The sequence below is a fragment of the Crocuta crocuta genome, unplaced genomic scaffold (assembly GCF_008692635.1).
Source record: "Crocuta crocuta isolate KB4526 unplaced genomic scaffold, BGI_CrCroc_1.0 scaffold646, whole genome shotgun sequence".
Lineage (NCBI taxonomy): Eukaryota > Metazoa > Chordata > Mammalia > Carnivora > Hyaenidae > Crocuta > Crocuta crocuta.
This window is the reverse complement of record NW_027530851.1, coordinates 1,400,844-1,423,917: the sequence shown is the minus strand read 5'-3', so window position 1 is coordinate 1,423,917 and position 23,074 is coordinate 1,400,844. Positions and strand designations below refer to the sequence as shown.

The window sequence follows — 23,074 nt, the reverse complement described above, 5'->3', positions numbered from 1 at the left end:
GGAGAGTTTTTAATATAATATATTTTATTAGAAATATATCTGAAATATACATCTATATATATTATATCTAATATATATATGAGATATATATATAATATAATATAACTCTCACATCATTGTAGAAACTCTCTTTTGGAGCAGGGTTGTTAGTGGGTCTTCCAAATTACTGATTACATAGGTTGTTAGTGGGTCTTCCAAATTACTGATAATAAACTGATCCCAAAGTAAGACCAGCTTGCTTTTAAAAACCAAAGACAACATAATAATAAATGTTTCTCTGATATTTGTGTCGTATATTACACTTGGATAGGAACCATCCAAATGCCTCAGAAAGCCTTACACAAGCAATAGATTTGGGACACAAAGCTTTCTCGGTTGAGTTTTTTTTTTTTTTAAATCTGAAAACCTGGTTAATGACTTTTGAAATAATAATTATTAAAAAATTATGTTATGCCTTAGGCCCTTGATCCACAATAAATATATACTATTACTAAGCTATGAATATCTTCAGCAAATGCAAAGCTTTATATTCATTTCTAATTTGCTGTGGTTAATGAATTGATTTCTAAGCATCATTGCATTTGGCAACTAAAATGCATTTAGAAAATTATGGCTCTGTAGTGATAGCAGTTCTTTATGGCCTTTTACTATAATGAGCCGAAGGGGGAAAAAAACTGCAGCCAGCATTTATAAATTGAAATGATTATTTGTCCTGTCTTTTTTATATGGTGTCTCAATAGCTTCTACCTTATTAACACAGAAGACTTTGTATCAGTTCAGAATCTTATAATAAATATGCATAAAGTGCCATTACAAGCACCACTGAAGTGGCCGGATGCTAAGGGGTGGGTACTTAGGTACTTTAAAAATGATCTTTCTACGCATTTAAGATATTTTATGATAAAAATTTAAAGGTCAGAGCTTTTAGTCATTCCTGAAATGCACTAAAAAGGAGCAGAGGTAAGTTTATGGAATAATTCCTACACTAGGTTAAAAGGTGATAGTCCTTTAAAATTTTTGGAATTCGTTGTCAATTTTTAAAATGTGGACAATTTACATTTTAAAAATCAAGATTTCCAGTTGTGCTTGAAAACTCTGAAGGTCTGGTAACATTAGGTCTGATTATGGTATGACACCGTTGGGTTGGAACTAAACACTAAGACATACAATACTCAGTTTGCTCCTTCACTCTTAACAAAGACAGCTTCCCTCATTTATATAACCTGCTTGGCCTCCTAGGGACAGTGGAATGTTCAGACTCTGACCTGGACCATTCAGGTCACATATGTGAAATGTACCTAAGAAAAGCAATCTTCCATTCAGCACCCGTACAGGAATCCTTTATATACCATCTAGTCTTTGCTTGTGTTTTTTCAGGAGCTGGCTTCTACATGAGGTAGGCAAGTCAATCCCTTCACAAATGGCTCTAATGGATAAAATGTCTGTATTTCGATCCCAAATCTACTTAAGTTAAAAATCACTTAAAGTAATGCAAAGAATAAATCTACTTTATCTGCTATATTAAATCCCTTCACACATTAGAAGAGAGTGATAACACATCAAGTATTCAAGTATTTTCTTCTTCAGGTTTTATATATATATATATACATACATACATACATATACACACACACTGTATATATATATACATATATACTGTGTGCACACACACACACTTATATATATACATATATACACACATTTCCCAGTTTTTAAAAAAATTTTTTTTGATGTTTATTTTTGAAAGAAAGAGCGTGAGTGGGGGAGGGGCAGAGAGAGAGGGAGGCACAGAATACAAAGCAGGCTCCAGGTTCTGAGCTGTCAGCACAGAGCCCCATGCAGAGCTCGAACCCACAAACTGTGAAATCATGACCTGAACCGAAGTTGGGTGCATAACTGACTGAGACACCCAGGTGCCTCACTCCCCAGTTCTTTTAAGTATTCATCATATGACATGGTCTTATATCTGGCTTTTGGTCAATGAAACTCCCTAAGCCTCTTTTTGTGTAAATAGCTATGAATATATTTCTATCCTTGTATATTTGTATAAATTTTAAAAAATCACATTGTAGGACATCCACATTTATTCATATAAATTTCATCTTATTCATGTGCACTCTCTTATGTTGACATCATTCTGATGGTCTTTGCCTGTGTCTTTCTTGATTGCTACTAAGGAGGATTCTGCTTAGATATGTTTTAGAGTATAACAGATATTTACCAGAGGTATAGTTGAAATAACTTGAACACAAATGGCATAAGAAGAAAGGCTGAGTTTAAAAAAAAAGAAGAGAGTTAACATCTTGTAATGAATTTATGAAAACATGAAAATATTTATGAATAAAGCATGACAATCACAGTCTTTGTAGTCTCTATCTTGTGCCAGTAAAAATAAAAATCATGAATAAAGTATGATTTTAAGAGTTTTCTCTGTAAATCTTAAATGGATTAAAAGAAAAATCTTGTTTCCATGGTTTAATTCAGTGATAATGAACTATTTCTGGGAAGTGACCCTTTTCTATTTTTAAGGACAAAGAAAGTAAGGGCAGAAGTAATTGGTTTAATAAAAAAAAAAAGCACAGAGTATATTTTAAAAAGCAAAACAAAAAACAAAAAAACCCCTGCACCCAAGCTCTTAAAATCAAATAACACATCCATGAGGTGTGTTTTGTATGTATGTGTATGTTCACCTTCATAGAGCAAATGTGCATGAGTATGTGTGCATGTCTATGTGGATATGTGAGTATGTGAGTATATGTATATATGTGTTGGAACATATATGTGTATACACATATGTGTTTTAGGTCCTAGAAGGAATTTCAGCATATCTTAAACACTGCTCCGTGGATTCTAAAACACAGAGACAAACAGAATCTCTGCAACCTCTATCTATATACCAAACACACAGTTTGAATATAGCTATCACTAGAGAACACATACTCATTGAAATGTTACAATCTGATTTTGCTTCATATTGAGAGATATCGTAATATCTTTCGGAAGTGTATTGTAGTTGACCAAATTAGTCAGTTCATTTCAAAGTAATTTTGGAATAAATGGGCAATCACAAAATTTCTGAAATTTGAATTTGAACAAAAACAAGGACCATTCTAGACTAAGCAAGTTTACTTAGTCCCTTGATATAATCCTAAAGTATACACACATGTGGACGTGAATCTTTTTTAGACATGAGATCAACTTAACAGCTATGCATATAGTAGTGCCATTATATATAATAAAAAAGTACTTGAGGGGAATACATGCATGAATATAAGAGCATCAGATATAAGTGGAATAAAAATAAAATATTCCATATATTAAGGAAGTTATGGGTAGGAATCAGAGATGAACCAGATTAATTTCCTAAGGTATTTTTTTAACTCTTTCTTTTTTCTCATGTTTATTTCTTTATTTTAGAGAGAGAGAGAGACAGCACAAGTGGGGGAGGGGCAGAGAGAGAGGGAGACACAGAATCTGAAGCAGGCTCCAGGCTCTGAGCTGTCAGTACAGAGCTCAACGCAAGGCTCAAACTCATGAACTGTGAGATCATGACCAAAGCCACAGGTGGATGCTTACCAGACTAAGTTACCCACGTGTCCCCTAAGGTGTTATTTTTTTTAAAGAAAACTTACTGTTTTACATTGTTAGTCAATTAGAAAGAATTTTGGTTGAATATAGGGGCATCTGGGTCGCTCAGTTGGTTAAGCAGCTGACTTTGGCTCAAGTCATGATCTTGGAGTTCGTGGGTTCAAGCCAGTGTGTTCGAGCCCCACATGGAGCTATTTGCTGTCAGCATGGAGCCTGCTTTGGATCCTTTGTCTCTCTCTCTCTTCCCCTCTCTGCATCCTCTTCCTTTCTCTCTCTCTGTCTCTCTCTCAAAAGTAAATAAAACATTAAAAAGAAAGAAAGAAAAAATTTTGGCCAAATATAACATGAAGTATATAAAGTATACTTTAATACCAAGATAAAAATACAAATGCAGTAACACTGGAAACTGAGGTTAAGAGTCAAACACTTTCCAGAATCTGAGAAAAATTTCCTTCAACAGTAGCATCAGTGGAATTCAACAAAGAAACATAATGTATCTTATGTGTAACATTTACTTTCGGAAACAGAACTGGAAATGCAGACCAAACAAAACCAAACATCTCTGTTTCTTAAAGGTTAAACACAAGTTTGCCATATGACTCAGCAATTCCACTTTCAGGTATATACCGAAGAGGAATGAAAACTCGTATTCACAAAAAGATTTACACAAGAAAATTTCTTAGAAATATTATTCATAATAGCTCAACTCAAATGTGCATCTGGGGGTGAATGGATAAATAAAACATGGTGTCCATACAACACAATTCAGCAAATTTTTTAAAAAAGGAACGGGATGCTGGGTGGCTCAGCCAGTTAAGGGTCTCACTTTTCATTTCCGCTCAGGTCATGATCTCAATTTTGAGCTCGAGCCCCGCGTCAGGTTCTGTGCTGACAGTGCGGAGGCTGCTTGTGATTCTCTCTCTCCCTCTCACTCTGCTCTTCCCTTACTCTGTCTTGCACCCCCCTCAAAATAAGTAAATAAACTTAAAAAAATAAAAAAGGAATGAACTACTGATACATGATATGACATGGATGATTCCCAAAATCATGTGAAGTGAAAGAAGCCAAATGTAATAGACATATACTATATGATTCCACTTATATGTATTGTCTAGAAAAGGCAAATCAATAGATATAAGAAGCAGATTAGTGATTGCTGGAGTTGCAAGAGAGAGGGAAGGAATGGGGCTTAACAGTAACTGGGTATGAGAGATTATGAGGTAACAAAAAAGTTCTAAAACTAATTTATTGTAGTAATTGCACACCTTGGAAAATGTACTTAGAGATCACTGAATTGCATAGTTAGAATGGGTTGATTATATGATATGTAAAACAAGCCTCAATAAAGTTATTAAAAAACAGACACCTAGGTAGCCAGCACTTCTACACCCCAACCCTCCTTTCCCCAGCACATGCATAAATATTGTACAGAGACTGCTTTATCATGTTTTTGGAGAAAGGGCTGGGCTTATTTGCAATCAGCAGCTCTCAGGTTATTAAAACTCCAGTACTCCAATACTCCAATAATGTAGCAGGGTAAGAGCTAGATGATTAATTGTGCAATGTATCATTCGATATATTCTTTTCCTATCCAGGGCTTCATGAGTAGAAGCACAAGCAGAAAAGCCTAGGGAACACCCAAATTAGGGGTTTATTTTTCACATACCAGATGTAAGAAAAGAACAACTACAAGATGTTTAAAATTTTTCTAAGATTCAAATTTTCTTCACAGTCAGCATGCCTGAGTGCTGCAGTAGTAGACGTTCTCACATTCCTTCAGAAAAGGCCAGAACTAGATAAATGTCTACCAGCTGTCAGACGCTGGGCTGGAGCTGAGTATATCAAGTTGTTCTATAGCTCTGGATCTGAATGTAAACAGTGAGAGGAACTAAGCAAAAATTACACAGTGAGTGTCTTTAGCCAACATTGAATTTAAAAAGAAAGTTTGACATTCAATGATATTTTCTAAAAAGAAAAAGAAGTGGAAAAAGAGATAAAAGTACGTTGGACAAAGGCATTTCAATGCGGGAAAGGATAATCTTTTCAACAAACAGTGCTAGGGTGATTGGAGATCCAGACGCACAAAGATGAATTTAGATGCCTAACTCACACCATACATAAGAGTTAACACAAAATGGATCATAGGCCTGCACATAATAGCCAAAAGTAGTAAAACTCTTAGAAAACCAGCAGAGTCATTTTCCTGCAGGTCAGGCAGGGATTTCTTAGATATAACACCAAAGCATAAATGATATAAGAAAAACATTCATAAGTTGGACTTCATCAAAATAAAAAGCTTTTGCACTGCAGATGGCATCATAAAGAAAGTGAAAAGACAAGTGACACAGAAAGCATTGCAAATCATACATCTGATAAAAGACTTGTATTCAGAATATATGAAGTTTATATTAAAACTCAAGAATAAGTAGACAATCCAATTAAAATGAACAGAAAATTAAATAGACATTACACCAAAGAAGATACATGAATGGCACATAAGCACAGGAAAAGATGTTCCACATTATTAAGCCACAGTGACATACCACATAAATAAACCTCAATATAAGAGTTGTAATAAAAAAGATCGCCAATAAGGGTTGGCAAGGATGTTGACAAACTGAACCCTCCTCCTTTGCTGGTAAGGATGTAAAATGATTCAGCCACTTTGGAAAACAGTTTGGCAGTTTCTTTAAAAGGTTAAACATAACTTCATTGTATGACCCATAAATTCTCTTAGATTTCTACCCAAGAGAAACCAAAACATAGGTCCACACAAAGACTTTTACATGAATGTTCACAGTAGCGTTATTCATAAAAATGGGGGAAAAAACCCTAATGTCCATCGACTGATGAATGGATAAACAAAATGTGGTGTATGTATACATATATATTCAAATACTATTTGGAAATATGGGGCACCTGGGTGGCTCAGTTGGTTAAGCGTCCGACTTCAGCTCAGGTCATGATCTCATGGTTTGTGAGTTCGAGCCCCGCAACAGAGCCTGAAGCCTACTTCAGATTCTGTCTCTCCATCTCTCTCCGCCCCTTCCCCACTCATGCTCTGTCTGTCTCTCTCAAAAAAATAAATAAAAATAAAAATAAATAATTAAAAAAAGCATATTACTTGGACATAAAAAAGGGATGAAGTATTGATACATACTATAAGGATCAGCCTGAAAAACATTAGGCTAAGTGAAAGAAGTGAGATGCAAAAGGTCAATACTTGTATGATTATAATTGTATGAAATATTCAGAAAATACAAAGCTGTAGATTTAGAAAATAGATTAGTGCTTGTTTGGGGTTAGGAGTGAAAACAGGAGGTGACAGCAAGTGAACACTGTAGATAGATCTTTTTGGGGGGTGATAGAAATGTTCTAAAATTGTATTATAGAGATGGTTCCACAACTCTGTACATTTACTAAAAGCATTAAATTCTATACCTAAAATGAATTTATGGTATGTAGACTATATTCCAATAAGGCTGTATACAATAAAACATATTGGGGAAACTAAGAAAAAGGTATTCAGCTAAAGAGAAAAGGGGGGAAAAACAAAAATATATATCTAAAAACTATTTATTCTGAAAAACAAGGTAGCTTTAAGAATATTGTGTCCTTAATAAGATGATGAACATGGCCTCTATAAGCTAAAAATAAAAGATCATAGGGAATATTAAGATCTGAAGAATAGGGGGCACCTGGGTGGCTCAGTCAGTTAAGTATCTGACTTCGGCTCAGGTCATGATCTCATGGTTCGTGGGTTCGAGCCCTGCATCAGGCTCTGTGCTGACAGCTCAGAGCCTGGAGCCTGTTTCAGATTCTGTATCTCCCTCTCTCTCTGACCCTCCCCTGCTCATGCTGTCTCTCTCTCTCTCTCAGAAATAAATAAAACATTTTTAAAAAATTAAGATCTGAAGAATAGGAAGGTGTTGGGAATAAGAAAACTCACAGAGGACACTCAACTTCAATGCAAGAATCAAATTTTGCACTCGAGTCTTCAAAGAGCACAACTGACATACCAGAAAATTAACTCACTGATACTGAGAACAATGTTGAGAAATCCGAGGACACAGGTGAAAAGGACAAAAAGAAGGTGAAGGAATGAGAAGATAGTCAGAAGGGGCACAAAGTGAAGAAAATGTGAAGAAGAGGAAATAGAGTATGTGTGATTGACAAGCTTATACTACAAGAAAGCTCCTCTGAGATAATTAATAAATAGTAATTTTCAGATTAAAGAGACAAAGACCATCACCTAAATATGTCCTGGCAATGTTTTTGAACTGGTTATTCTCCTTAGCTATCCAAACTCATTATTGCCCCTTCTCTGTCCTGCTCTGTGCCTCAGGAGGCTGCTCCCTGCATACATTTCTGCCCAGGCTCCCTTCCCTGCCACAAGTCTTCTAGTTGAGTTTGGCCAATAGAAGGCACTGGCAGAAGTGCTGAGCAATGGAGGGTAGGAGGAGAGAGAGTTCACAGTATCTCTCCTCACTCCCTCACTTTGTCAACACCATATCTTAGCAGTAGCTAAGAACCCTCCAGAACACAACTCCCACCGGGAAGGAGGGGGGGTTCCTCCTCCACAGTCCCAGCTTTCACCGGCCCCTGTAACATCTTTTCCTTAGCAGTGTCCTTATATCTAGAGGTGGTGATGGGTTCCATGTGTTGTCAGTCTTCTCTGAATGTCTCACCAGCCCAAATTAAGAGCATGTTCCCTTAATCCTGCCCACATCACTGTGAGTAATCCTATTTACATGATCCATCTACTGGAGGATCCTGATTGATAGAAAGCGTAAAGAAAAATATCTATAAATATGTAGAGAGAAAGCAATCTGATCTACGAAGGAATCAAAGTCAGACTAATCTCATATTTCTCCACTCCAAAACAAATTCCAGAAGATAATGGAGCAGAAAATATAATGTGAAAAGAAAAAATTTTGACTCAGTAACGCCATCTTGTCATTCCTGTGTGAGGTCAAAAGTATAAAGGCTATTTTCAAAAGTACAAAAGCTCAGAAAAGGCTAACCTCTACAAACCTTTGCTGTTAGAAAAAAATCAAGATCATTATCTAATCAATTAAAGATTAGTTAAAACTGAGGTTTCAGAAATGTAGCTGTAGTTTAAAATCAGTGATAGTTAAGTATTGAAACTGAATGTATATTGTTTGAATTACATATAAAGCAAAAGATATTCTTTAAATTCAAACTATATACTATAACAGTAAATAATAGTAACAATCTTAGTTTATAATCCTATGTTAACAAAGACCAGAGAGTAATCCAAAGAATTGGGTTAACTGAAATAATTCTTAATTCCTTGTTTTATTCTTGATTTTGGTAGTTGAGAAAATTGAGAATCATACATGTATTACAAAAAAAACCCTCAAAAAACCTTAAGATTAATACTAGTGGAATTAAAAATAGAATAACTACCTTCCAAGTCATTGCAGAACATAATTTTTCTATTTTGAATGTAGCCATACCTCTAAAGAAATGAACCTAATAGCTGTATTTTATCCTTGAAGAATAATACTTTACATAAAACAGATCCTCTTGAATACATACAGGTGGCTACCATTTGATAAAGTTCAATGAAAATCTTTTCGTCCATATGCAAGGGGGTGGTAGATACAATCACATACTAACATATTAGCCACTCATTATGCACTTGAATACAATAATCATTTGGGCTGTCTAGTTATTTCTGCTATTGTTCAAGGTTGCTGGTCAATGTAATGGTAAGGAAAGGAAAAAATAATGTAGTTAATTTTATTAACCACTTAACACCACGATTAACTGGCTAGACAAATTGGAAATAACTAAGCTAGCCAGCAGATGAATATAGAATACTTTGAATTTTTAATTTTAAGCACTTCTGAGTTGAATCACGCTGAATATAAATGGCCCTATTAAGTGAAATATATAAGTATAAAATGGAAAATGTCAGTAGAGAAACTAAATGACATCTTTAAATGTCATCTTCAAATGTCATTTACCATCTGGATAAAGATCAGTTTAACTGACCCTGAAATGTAAAAATGGAATTAGAATGGAGACATCAAATAAGTGATTGTATTTCCATTAAAATGCAATGAAGTCTAAAATCTTCAAGATATAACTGAATTTTCAATTTGGAAAATACTTCTTAATATACAGTGAAATTGCATAGTATATTTACTCCAATGTAACACAAGCATTGGAAAACAAAGGAACCGAGTAAATTCTAATTTAAGAGCTAAAGATGAGCTCCTCTGACAGCAATCATATCTTCCTAAATACCTCTTCTCTTGGCCAAGCATTTACAGTTTTTGTATTTGTAACAGTCTCTGTGTATGAATTAAACACAAATACAGTTCTTAATAACAGTCTCTGTGTGTGAATTAAATAGAAATACAGTTCTTAAATTCAGAGAGCATAGAATTTAGCTGTGGAGTCACTGAAATGCACAGAGCAATCTAAAGTATCTTGAACCTGAATACAATAGCCCTCCTCTTTCTATTAAGATGTTTCTCTTTAAGAAAAATATTTATCAAGCAGCAAAGGTAGGAGAGACAATTATCCAGACAAAAATCAGTGGTCAGCTCTATGGGTGAGTACAGGGGCAGACAGTATAGCTGGATTGTTTGCACCTCCCTTGAAATTTCTGCAAATGTGAGGTACTGGATGGTGAAGCAGTAAGGACTAAGGACATGCTCTGTGGAAGAGGGAACAGGATACGTAGCAGTTAGAATGGCTCTACAGTGAGGTGACCTATAAAGGAGAACTTCACAGTCATACACATTCATTGGGAAAGAGAATGGAAAAGTGTTTTTAAGCCCCCTGTAGAAGAATCAGACTTCTGGATAAGTCTAAAATGTCACTCTCATGGATTTAAACATTCTCTTTAAGAGTTAAGTCTTAATCAGCTCATCTAGAACTATGTGATAACAAGAACATCTGATGTCTATGCAATTTTATGGTTTATAAAGCACACCACACATATTATCTTCTGTTGTCTTGTGAATGGGTTGCATAGGGAAAATATTTATTTTCCTTTAAGAGGTGATTAAATTGAGAGTCAGCTATTAAGTGACTTATCTGAAATAACACAGGTATTAAGTCTGTATAAAAAGAAGAGACAGCATCAACAGACCCAAAAACACATTTTTTAGCCCTGGGGTCCCAGTTTCTTTGTTCTCTCCAAAGACTTCCTTCCTGTGAGATAAAATGGAGTTTTCCTTTAGATGCTTTGGAAGTCCTTGCTAAAGGACTTTTCTAAACGTGGACTAGAGGTTCAGGACTTGGAATTTCTAGGAGAATTGAGGTCCCTAAAGAAGGCAGATCATTTGTGGGTCTGGAAGATAGAAGTGGCTATGCAGGGTGGACTCTGAGTCCCAATAGTGTGGTTGTGCAGCATGGGCCAGTGGAGAACATGGGCTTAGAGACAGGCGGATCAGTATGTACCCTGCTGGCTTACCAGTGATATTGGCTTTGTTGTGCCTTCAGTGTTTATCTCTAAAATGAAACTATCAACAACATAATTATACATACACTATCTGCCACAGAGATTGGCACTCAACAATGGTAGCTGTTGAACTACTGTGGCCCTGGAGTAATTTTCCTTATCTCTCTAGTCAAATTAACTGCTAAATTGACTATGTCAACACTGAAGATTTAAAGCAAACAGTTGGATTTTCTTGGGAGTGTCAAGACCTGCAGCCTTCTCTTACTCTCTAAACCTGCATTTCATACTGTCTCACCAAAGGATACAAAAGTCAGATGCAGAGCCGAGGTCTAGGGTGTCAGAGCTGTCTTCTTGTTTTTGAGCCCCTGTCCTCATTCTCCATCCTGAGAAGCCCATGAGACCTTATTTTAAGAAAGACTTGTTGTTTCTGGGGAATAACTGAGGTTTGGGAGAAGTAAGGTAGAGGACTAGAAGTTTCTAAGAGACAATAGTATCAAGAGATCTCTCGTTCTGGGAGCAGGGTGAGTCTGGAGCCCCTTCAACTCATGTTTTATTGCACTGAGCACCACAGAAAAAGCCTTGTTTCTGAGTCATAGTTCTTGTTTTCTCCACAAAATATGGCCTGAAACACCTCTCCTAACTACATTTTCTCACTCAAAATTATTTATTGTTTAATCAACTTTGTGTCAACAGCTTCTGGTTGTTGTGGACACAATGATGAATAAGGCAAGATTTAGTTCTTACTCCCAGGGGGTTTACAGTCTAGAGTGGGAAAAAGATATATACAAATTAAATACGGAATAACAGTTACAATATTAAAGAAAAACGTGGTCTAACTGATTACATGACAGGCACTGAAGTAGATGTTGAGGTTGCCACAGTGAACAAAACAGGTATTGACCTCATCTACTTAGAGTTTTCCCTTCTGAGATCATGAATATCAAAGTGTTCAGTACAGTAATGCATATGTGTAAATATTGTCAAAGTACACCTTCTATAAGGCTGTTTTTTCTATCAGAAAGTAATTGACTTCAGGTCAGAAACTACCCTCATGGTTATACTAACTGTTATTTTGTTATACATTCTATATATACTCAATAAATGTTTGCTAAATTAAAGTCAGATCAAAGGTTTGCTGAGACAGAAAGCAGATGCTATTTTCTCCACCACTAGAAGCACAGCCCTTAACAAGCAGCCAAGGGAGTGGTAGAGAATCATGTTAATTACAGCCCCCCAAACCTACAGGCACCACAGGAACCAGTTAGGTCACAGCTACACCCATCAGAGATCCTTAAGGAAAAGACTAGCTGTTTAATGGGGGTCCATTCGACATGAGGGTTTTGTCTGTCACAAACAAAGGCCTAATGACCTCAAGAAGATTTTTATTATGCTTTTGGAAACATAAAAACTTTCACCCTCAGAAAATGTCAGAGAAATCATACTATTTCAATAATAGCAAAAGAAAAATGTTTGGATGTTTAACTGATGACAGTACTCATTTAGTATGAAGTCTGTGTAATGCAACACCCTGATATCTGTATCTTTGTATCCTCTGTGTGGTGTCTGTAGGCATTACTAGTGGGTAATAAATTACTATTCAATAAATATCTGTTGGTTGAATAAATGAAAGAAAATAATTAGAGTAATAAAATAATAGTACTGAAACAGACTGGCATACCTGACTATAAATAAAATTTTCAGGGAGAACAGAGATGAATAACTGACAAAGTAGAAAATGACATTTTCCTACGAGCCTTTGAGTATTTAGTTTAACTTCTAGATTTATGAAAAAAGACACCGAAGCCTAAAAATTCAAGATACTTGCTCAAAATTCACAAGGTATGAGAAGTGGGCCTCAAAGTCAGTTTCTAGACTCCATGACATATGCACTTTCTAATAAGCCACACTCAAATTCACAGCTAATGACAAAATGTCTAATTTTATTTTCCAAAAAACTATAATTCTTAATTTATTGATTGCATGAATGAAAATTTCCAGTTGTTATGAAGGCTCAGCCATCTACCAGTTGTCCTCTGAGGTCTGTGTATGATTAATTTTGTTCATAGTTACTCTGAAGACCTCCTATGAAACTTGGATATTGCTTGAATATCCAGTCACATTCAGGAAAGAATTACTTTCAATATTTCTCTCCCTGCCTTGATTGTTCTTAAACTCAGATCTTTTCCGTGTGAGGTATGGGCGCGAGTGCAAGTACGGAGCTCCTTACTTCTCCGCCATCTTGCCCCTCTTCCGATTGTTCTTAAACTCAGAACTGTTTCCCAGCAATGCACATCTCTTGGAGTAAGTGTATATTATGTGTATATATTGGAGTATATATTATCTTCCCAGAATTCTTACTTGGCCAAAATTTTAAACCCTGATTGCAACAGTTATGATTTATTGAGAACCATTTCAAATTCCTTTTTAAGGTAGGTTGGAAAAAGAAGTCAGAGAAGTAAATATCTCTTTAATACCTGTGTAGGTGAAGTAGTCCCATGGAGATATTTAAACATACATGAGCTACTCTTCTCTTACATGTGGATCACTCAAAGTTCACCCTAGAGTCCCAGGACCCCTGTTAAACTGGTAGAGTCCACGGCTTACCTCCGTAGAGTCTTGGGGAGACTTAACTCCCATCAATATGGTTTACCAGCAAATGCAACGAATATTTCATCATATATTTATTGAACATTTTCTGTGAAGCCTTGCCATTGCAAACATCAAAATTAATAGATATTTGAAATGTGAACCCAATATATCAAAAGGAGATGCTTAATTAGGTAAAATTTATATTTACACAGTGCCTTAATGCTTGAAGAATATGAAGTTCAAGATTCCAGCCAAGACACAAACTGGCAGCAGGAAGAACCTTTACTTTCAAAGCTTTGAAAGCTTTGTTGCTCTTCATGTAAATAAACAGAAATTTGAAGTCTACAATAAAAGTTCTGTATATTTTACAAAATACTCCACCAACATTGACTTTCTTATCTGTGTATACTTCTTTGCTTTTGCTAGGAGGTTGGCATCTGGGTGAGAGAAAAGAGCCACTTCCTCAGGACCGACCGAGTCCTGGGAATCACTTCAGAGTGCATACAGCTGCATATGCAATTTCATGAAAAAAAAAAATTCAGCAGAGTTTATGACTCCTAAATAAATACAACTTTGAAAATACAGTCATGACATACAGTAACCTGGAAAATGAGCTTTCCTCTGTTCACCTGGCACATTATTTTTGCTTTTAATTTAGTCTGTATTATTCTTGCCTGTGTTATTCAACATACTACCATCCCTGAGAAGATGTGACTAAAGTAATAGTGTTTAATTGATGCATTTAAAAATATTTATGGCAATTTGATTTAAAAAGATCAATGGCTGCTCTTCTATTTTTTAAAGTATAACTACCAGAACCAGGGTAAAAAATATTTGAATGCCAAAGAAATCTCTCCTTAAAAAGCAGCATCTTGGCTGATTTATTACTCAGCATTTTTTGCACTTTATATATAACATGTCCTATCAAAAACAAGTAAAGTTGAATAATGAATACTCAAAACCATAATTTGTATAAGAAAATAAATAAGCAGAGGTAAATGTGCAAGATAAGCATTTGTTTATTAAAGTGTTCTGCCTGTAAAGAGAGTCTGAGCAGATATATTCTTTAAAAAAAGAGAAAGACTACTGTTGAAATTTATGGTACTAATTATTTTTGTGCTCTAGAATGAGAGTTCGTTGTAATAGATAGAATCTATTAACCAAGTGCACAGAAAATAAAAGTCCCAAGATAGATAGTGCTATTGCAGTAGGCAAGTTAAGAGCCCTCTAGAGCAAACACTAGGAAAAGTTAAGAAAATTATTTTAAGACTTGCATGAGGTTAAGGGACGAAATAACACAAAGTGTATAGATTCTTAAATAAAAAAGATCAGAAAACAATTATCGTCATCATCTCAGTTAGTCTTTCTTCCTTTCTATCTTCAAAGGTCTCTACTGGTTATTTCTTTCCTCCACTGTCTGTCATCAATGTTTTTCCAAGTGTCAGATCTTAAAGGTGACATGAGAAGACCTCTCCCTTCTGAAGAGCACAGTGTTTCAAAGCTCTCAAAGCAAAGTTTCTTCCTACAGCAGAAGGGCTTCATGAAGGGCAGTGACCTTCAATTAATTGTGGCAGAGACCCATCCTGCACAGAGCTTCCTCCATATCCTTCCTCACTTTATGCTACCTGTGCAGTAGCCTGTCCTGGCATTCAAACAACAAGCTAGTCATAGTTTCCATGAAGTAACTTTTGCAAAACCAGTCTCTGATTGTTTGTGATGCTGAAAGACCATCATTTTTGGCAGATTATGTAAAAGAAAGGCATTTTTCTACAGCAAGAAGGCATACTGCTAGTAGCAATCAATGTTTTGTAATCGGATGAGAATACCATTACAATTCTAAGGCAGCATCCTAAGAGGTCCCTCTTGTTTGCAGTTGGCAGACTATCAACTGTTTCAATGCAAGCAATGAGTTGCAGTAGATTCAACTAATTACGTCTATCCTGCCTCTACTCAACCCTTCGTATCCCCTAATGCCTACTCCACAGTCTCAGAGGAAGAAGATAAGCAGATGGATGTGAGCAGGTGCAGAGGACCTTGTGCAACCACTAGCCTTGAGAGCAATTGGTCAACACCCTTGAAGCCAATTAAACTCTTAGTAAATGGCTTCCAAACTCCAGCAGATGGCCTATTGGTCCCAGTTGTGCTGTTCAACATCTATATGACTCCATATAAGAAACTAAAAACTGAGAGTTAGAGGATTTCTTCTCTCTAGTATATTCTACTTACCATTTTATAATTTACTCCATAACTTTTGTCTTTTCTTCATAATGCAAAGCTTGGCCTGATTCTATGTTCTCCTCTGATTAGAAGGCCACAAAGGGATGTCAGTGGTGTAGTTCACCCTATCCAAGGACTTGAATATGTTTTCATTTTACAACCAAGGAAGCAGATGCTTCACTGAAGCTGTCACAGTCATATAGAGGCCAAGTCAGGCTTCAAACTCACAGCTCCTACTCCACAAAGTGAGCCACTTATTGCAGCTCAATTTCAATATTGATCTTCTTGGAAGATAACAAAGTTACCATTATAAAAACCTCATTTTAATGAAACATTTTTGATTTCCAAATAAAACTACCTTTTCTGTTCCTGACATTTTTCTGGACACTGTGAATATCAACCTCAAATAAATGATTACCAGAACTTTCCTGCCAGAATATTTTCCATTTTTCCTTTATTACATTTAGAATCCCCTAGATCTTTATCTTCCACTCTCATGTGCTTTCTCTCTATTCCTGTTTTTTTTCCCCCAACCGCTACCCACCTTCCCAAACTGGGAATGCTAGTTTAGAGCCCATCTTTTTAATAAAAGGTTACTTTAAATGCTGACATCCTGCATATATGTTCCTACATTCCTTATGCTTTCATTGTTGCAGTTTCCACTTAGGGATTGGAGTTTGGCATTTATAACTCCAAGGAGAATGTGAATTTCCTTTTTGGCGTGAACATATACCCACATCCTTGGTGCTGTAAGACTTTTCCCAAATCAGAGTGAGAGCCCTAAAGGAGGAAATAGTTATAAGGAAGAGTGTAGGAAACAGTATCAAGGAAGTGTATTTTTATAATGATTCTCCTGAGGACCTTCTCAAGCTCCAGTGCTTCTTCTTGGTGGCCAGATCATTTTGGCTTTATTTACAATGGGAGAGGTCACATCTGTCTGGCTAATAGACAGTAGTCTATAGACATTTTCCACTTTTCTGGACCCAGAATGAAATCAGAAAGCTCTTATACCATTCTTAAATCCAACTTTCCAGATATTCACTTAAAAAACATTAGCATGATACCAAATCACAAAATATTTCTCTTATTCCTAGTCATCAAATGAAGTTTGTTCTGACTTGAAACCTAATGGAACTGACAACGAACTTTTTCTTTGCTTGCTTATAGGAAGAAAGAACTTTCTCTTTCCTTTGTTTAATTGCTATGGTTATGGGTTGAATTGTGTCTTCTCAATTCACATGCTGAAGCTGTAACTCTAAGTACATAAGAATGTGACCTTATCTGGAAATAGGGTCTTTACAGAGGCAATCAATCTACAATGTACAACCTAAAATTACGTAGCCCATAATCTACAATGACTGATGTCCAGAAAAGGGGAAACTTGGACATAGATAGCTATAGGGAGAATGCAGTGTGAACATGAAGATGGTCATCTATAAGCCAAGAAGAGAGGCCTGGAACAGATCCTTCTTGTACAGCCCTCAGAAGGGCTTCCTTCACGTTGATTTTGGACTTCCAGCTTCCAGAACAGTGAGAAGATAAATTTCTATTGTTTACACCACACAGTTGGTGGTGTTTTGTTATGGCAAACCCTAGCAAATTAACACAGCCACCTACTTCATTTTCTTCCTGGAAATTAAACTTTCATTTTTGACACACTTCAACTTTACATTATTGTTTAAGAAACATATACTTGTACCTATATAATTTCATATTTGATCTCTTAACTTCAGGGAAAAAAAATCTATGCTACTCTTTAAAGGTAATGTCCTGGATTTCATGATAAAAGTCATGATAGCTGCAGGAGACGTTGAGAATCATTAAAACAACATTTTACAACCAAATAAACTGAGGCAAGTTAGAAGCCTTTTAAAATTACTCCATTGGTTACTGGTAAAGATAGTCACATGGCTCTCAGCTTCCATATTGGAGCACACAGCCATCCGTAGGCATTAGTCAAGAATTACATATCATTAAAATAGTTTTACACTAATTTGTCATGTCAAAAAATGTTTAAATCAGGATAATATAACAACAAGTAGAAACTTAGATCACAAAATAGTTTACCCCACTTAAACCATTTTCTACAAATTACTGACATTTTTTTAAAGTTTATTTCTTTGGAGAGAGAGAGAGGCAGTGGGAGAAGGAGAGCATCTCAAGCAGGCTTCTCGCTGTCAGTGCAGAGCTGACTCAGCACTTAATCCCATGAACCTGTAAGATCATGACCTTGGCCAAGATCAAGAGTCAGTCCTTTAACCAACTGAGCCACACAAGCACCTCCTTGACATATATTCTTAATCAGACTTGATATTTTCACTTTTACATGGTAAATATATTTTTATATCATTTTGAGATAAGCATAGCAATGGAAGATGCATTATCTCATTTAGTCCATGGAAGGATCAGGATTTTCATTTAAATTCTGCATAGTTAAGCAGAGGGAAAATGTCCAGAAGACTACATGAGTAGCAGCTAATGCTCAATAATAGATTCCACAAATGCATTGTACATTCTCAGGCAGTTTTCAAGGAATATTATTTTAATTCAAATTGCTACTTATCACAAAGCTAATTACTTCTTGATAAATCTTTTCTGTGTCTTTTCTCCTCCAATTTATTTCCTTTGATAGTAGTTTTGTTCTTTCAGAAGATCTAGGGGAAACATGGTAGAAACTCCAAATACCTGATGTGGAAGAGAACTCTTGACTCTTCTACACCAAAGAGGAAGAACTAAGATGAATTGGTTAAGGTTACAATGAAATAGATTTCAACTCAAAACAAAGAAAACCTTTCAACAGAGTTATGCTGTGACAGAATTGGATACTGCAAATGACCTTAAAGGTTAGTCACTGGTGATGTCCTAAGCATTAGATGGTTTGGAGGCTTTGTTACAAAGAGGATTCAAGCAATGATTTGATTTGGTTCAGTTCAATTCAATTATAGTCAATGGTTTTAATGGCCTTTTCACTCCAAAAGTCTGTGGGTCTATGAACTTAGAAGTAATCACAGGACTAGTTCTTCCTCTCAACTGACACCAGGCTTAGTCCTTCATACTTGGACATCCTGTGTGTCTGGTATAGCTGTATAATTTCTTTAACACATATTTAGAGGTGAAACCTCAGTCAGAACTCATGTATTTCACACAAGAGGCAGGCCTGAGGTCAGTTTTCTTTTGCTAATTATGAATTAGTATGAAATCATGTACCTGTTAGTATATTGGGTGAGAACAATAAACTGTTCTAAAATCATTAGAAAACAGCACTATTTTAACAGTCATTTTAGTCCCGGGGATTCTTTTCTAAAATGCTACATATATATGGGGGCACCTGGGGGCTCACTTAGTTAGGCGCCAGACTCGATTTCGGCTCAGGTCATGATCTCACGTGTCCTTCCCCCTCCCCTGCTCACACTCCCTCTCTCTTTCCCTCCCAAAATAAATAAATAAACAAACTTAAAAAACAAAGAGCTAAATGTATATGTTGTATATTGTGAGATAATCAAATACTAACCTCCTTCATTTTTTCCAGTTCATTCTGCAAAGCTTGCTTTGCAATCTCAACTTCTATAAGCTGTTGCCTCAGTTTTTCATTTTCATCTTCTGTTGTGGTTCGCTTTTCCTCCACATTTTCCAATTCATGGTGAAGTCTCACAGATACATCCTTTGCAACCTAAATTAAAGTATTTTAACAATAAAATATAGTTAAAGACTGTACAATAAGTGAGCTAAAGTTATACTCATATTAAAAGTACTAAAAGCCAATACACAAATAGTTTCTACAATATACCAGGCATCTTTCCAAAAGCTTTACACATAAGTCATCACATACATAAATAATTTGACCCTCACAACAATCTCATGATATAAGTACTATTATTATTCCTATTTCACAGATGAGGAAAGTGAGTCTCAGAGATGTGAAATAATATGCTCAAGGTCAGACAGCTAACAAGTGATCAGGAAGTCTGGCTCTCCACTCTGTTCCCTCAACCTCTACACTACACCAAGGTAACAGATGTTCAATTGTGTTTTATCATGTGTAGAGAAACTTCATATATCTCCTCTAATTCTACAACAAAACAAGATGTTTCCGTTATCACTCATTTTAAAGACTGGAAAATGGGGGTGCCTGGGTGGCTCACTCAGTTAAGCATCTGACGGTTAAGTCGGTTAAGCTCAGGCCATGATCTCGTGGTCCATGAGTTTTGAGTCCCATGTCATCAAGCTCTGTGCTGACAGAGCAGAGCCTGGAGCCTGCTTCCAATTTTGTGTCTCCCTTTCACTTTGCCCCTCCCCTGCTCATGCTCTGTCTTTCTCTCCTCTCTTTCTCAAAAATGAGTAAACATTAAAATTTTTTTTAAAAAGACCAGAAAACAAAGTTTCACAGGTGGGGAATGGAGCCTGGATTTTGATCCTATAATGTCAGGTGCTTACTTTTAGGAAGCATGTCAGAACTTGAGATTAAATTTTTTCTGTTTTTTTTTTCTTATTACAGTGTACATTTTTGCCTTTTGTTTGGAGATTATCTTGGAAATTTTAGGGTTTGAACAAAACCCTATAGTGTAGTATGATGTAGCAGCTCAGGACATAGACCGTGGTTTTATTCTGGTGGGGACACAGCCTGGCCACCTACTAGCCTATTTCCAAGGATAGGGGCTGGGGACTTATAACCTCTGTAGAAGGTTCGGCTTCCATACAAGATGATGCTATTACTAATCCTAACGTCATGGGTGCTTTTTTTTTTTCTTTTCTTTTTAAAAAATCTTGAGCTAACATTTTAGCTAGATAGATAACTAAATGTTAATGTGTATAAAAATGCTTCCCACTGTGCTTGGTGCATAGTGAGCACTCGACAAACCTTAGGAAAAGAAAAAAAAAAAAAAGAAATAATACAATGACTTTCATGAAATGCTTTCTCACAGCTTTCTTTAAAACAAATATAGGATAATTACACTTGTTTTTTTAAATATCTTGATGAGGTTAAAATAATTAAAATTATGCTTGGTTGTCCAAGGTTATGAAGATAACACTGGGTTTGCATTGTCAATGGATCTGCCTACAGCCAAACTGAACTGAACAGACCACATCTACTTTAAACAACTTATTTCAAGGTTAAAATTTCTCCATTAGGGGAAATTCTAAAGGAACAATTTCACATTAAAAACGAGGTTCTTTCATTTACTGCACTCTTTACTTCTCCAAAAGGGGCGGCACGTTGGACAGACTTCCTTTCCGGGAGTTAGCCAAGTGGTGAGTACAGAAAGGAAGGAGGATAGGGAGACTTGCAGAGAGAAACCTTAGCTCTAATATCGTCCCAATGCTGTTCCTATCATGGGCTTTAATTCCTCTCTCTGCAGGAGTCTACGTCCCGCTGCTCTGGAGGCCAGATCGACGCCAGAGCCTGCGCTCTGCCACGCCCGCGTTTCTGCCGGGGGGTAGGGGCCCTCTCCCACGATGTCTGGAAGTCACCGTTACTCCCTCGAAAGCTCGCAGGGCTCGCTCTCCGTGAGGCACTGCACACACGCTAGACCCCTCAGACCCAAAGGTCTCTTCTTCCCCTTCCCCTGCTCGGAACCTGGTATTTTGTGGTCAGTGCTGCGAAACGCAGTGTCTTTGCCCATGACCGCTGAAGGCCTTTCATAGCAAAGAGGTGCCCACTTGCGGCCCCGGCCCCACGCCTCCCAGCCCCGGCGGCGCAGACCTTGAGGTCCTGCTCCAGGCTGCGCAGCAGCTCCCCGTCGATTTCCCCGGTCTGTGCGTAGCGGAGCCTTTTGCGCTCGGCTTTGCGGAGGCGGTACTGCAGGATCCGGCAGTTTTTGTTGGCTCGCTCCAACTCGTGGCGCATTTCCTGCAGCTGACAGGCATCCTCCTCGAAGAAAGTGTCCCTCATCTCGTCCATCTCGGTCCTCAGCTCATCAATCTCGTTCTGGGGCGGTGACAGGCCGCGCGTCAAAATGAACCTCGCCCCCCGCCGCTCGGACACGTACCACGTACACCCCATGCCAACTCCAAATTCTCAGTTTGATTGCCCCCTCTCCAGGAGACAGGAGTAACCGAGCTGCACAAGGAAACTATAAAAACGGGCCTTCTATGGGCCTTCTCTCCTCTCCTACTCAACCTCTCTCCACGAAAAAAGTGGGACAACCCATGATAATTACAGAAACGGAGGACCGAATCTGGATTTAAATTAAACCCAAGACTACTGATCTTAGGCTGTTTTAAATCTGGAAACGAGCCTAGGAACCCCTCCTCTCATTTCCTGTCCCCTTCCCTCTTTCAGGCTCCCTAACAGGGTAACAGCCTCCCACCCTCGCGGGACACGCCCTAATCCTCCGAGGCCCACACCTCCCCTCTCCCACCGGGACCCCCACCCNATCTGAGCCGGGGCTGCCGCCGCCGCCGCCCGCTCCTTCTTGAGGTGGAACTGGATGAGCTCAGACTGCAGACATCCTTCCTTCCAGTAGCTCCCTCCGCCACCGCTGCCGCCCCCCGCGACACCGCTTCCGGAGTTTCTGCTNGACCCCTTTCCCCCGCCAGCCCCTGGGCGGCGGCGGCGGCTGCGGAGCGCCCCCCTCCCTTTCCCCGGAGCCGCTGCCGGCTCCTCCTCCTTCCCCACCCCCTCCTCCTCCTTCCCCGAGCGGAGGGGGTTCCCCGAGTTTAGCGGACACGGGCTCTAGCTCCCGGGGAGGCTCCTCCGTCGGGCCAGGCCTCCTGCCGCCCACCGGGGCCAGGGTCGCCGCAGGGGCCGCTTCAGCACCAGCCCCGAGGTGGACAGCTCCCGGCACAGCCCCTTTGGGCGCCAGGGGCGCAGCCTTCTCCGCCCCGCCTCCGCCTCCTCGGGCGCAGGCCGGAGGCACAGAGCGGCTCCCGGTCTTGTTGCCTTGCTGCTGCTGCAGCTGCTGCAGTCGAACCGAATTGAGCTTAGCGCCGGTCCCCACGGGGGACCGGGTGGTCGCGGTTGTCTGTCGGACCGAATTATCCCTTAGTCTTGCAGGTGATTGTGCACGCTGCTGCTTTCTGCTGCTGCCCTCTGGGTGCAGGCGAGCCTCAGCGGCAGAGGTGGCGGCAGAAGCTGTGGCCGTGGCAGGGGCAGCGCCCCCCGTCGGTGGCTGACTCATGGCGGTCTAGGAAGACTCTCTAAGATGAGATTTAGAATGGTCCATCACCAGATCATTCTCGTTCTCTTTCCTCAAGTCCGCCAACCTTCTTCCTTTCTAATCTGGGATAGAAACGAAAGGG

The 23,074-nt window shown here is 38.2% G+C and overlaps 1 protein-coding gene and 1 pseudogene across 1 annotated transcript in view; both read right to left on the bottom strand.

The window, feature by feature from the left end:
- Positions 1-21,758, bottom strand: part of LOC144235832 (microtubule cross-linking factor 3) — a 39,873-nt gene extending 18,115 nt beyond the window's left edge. Inside the window, exons 1-2 of the mRNA XM_077769425.1 lie at positions 21,537-21,758; positions 19,347-19,505 (exon numbers count right to left, since the gene is read on the bottom strand). Of these exons, the coding sequence (XP_077625551.1) occupies positions 19,347-19,505; positions 21,537-21,734 (357 nt within the window). The 5' untranslated portion in view covers positions 21,735-21,758. The remainder of the gene's footprint in view (positions 1-19,346; positions 19,506-21,536) is intronic.
- On the bottom strand, positions 21,751-22,953 carry LOC144235842 (microtubule cross-linking factor 3 pseudogene; annotated as a pseudogene).
- Positions 22,954-23,074: the final 121 nt, after the last annotated feature.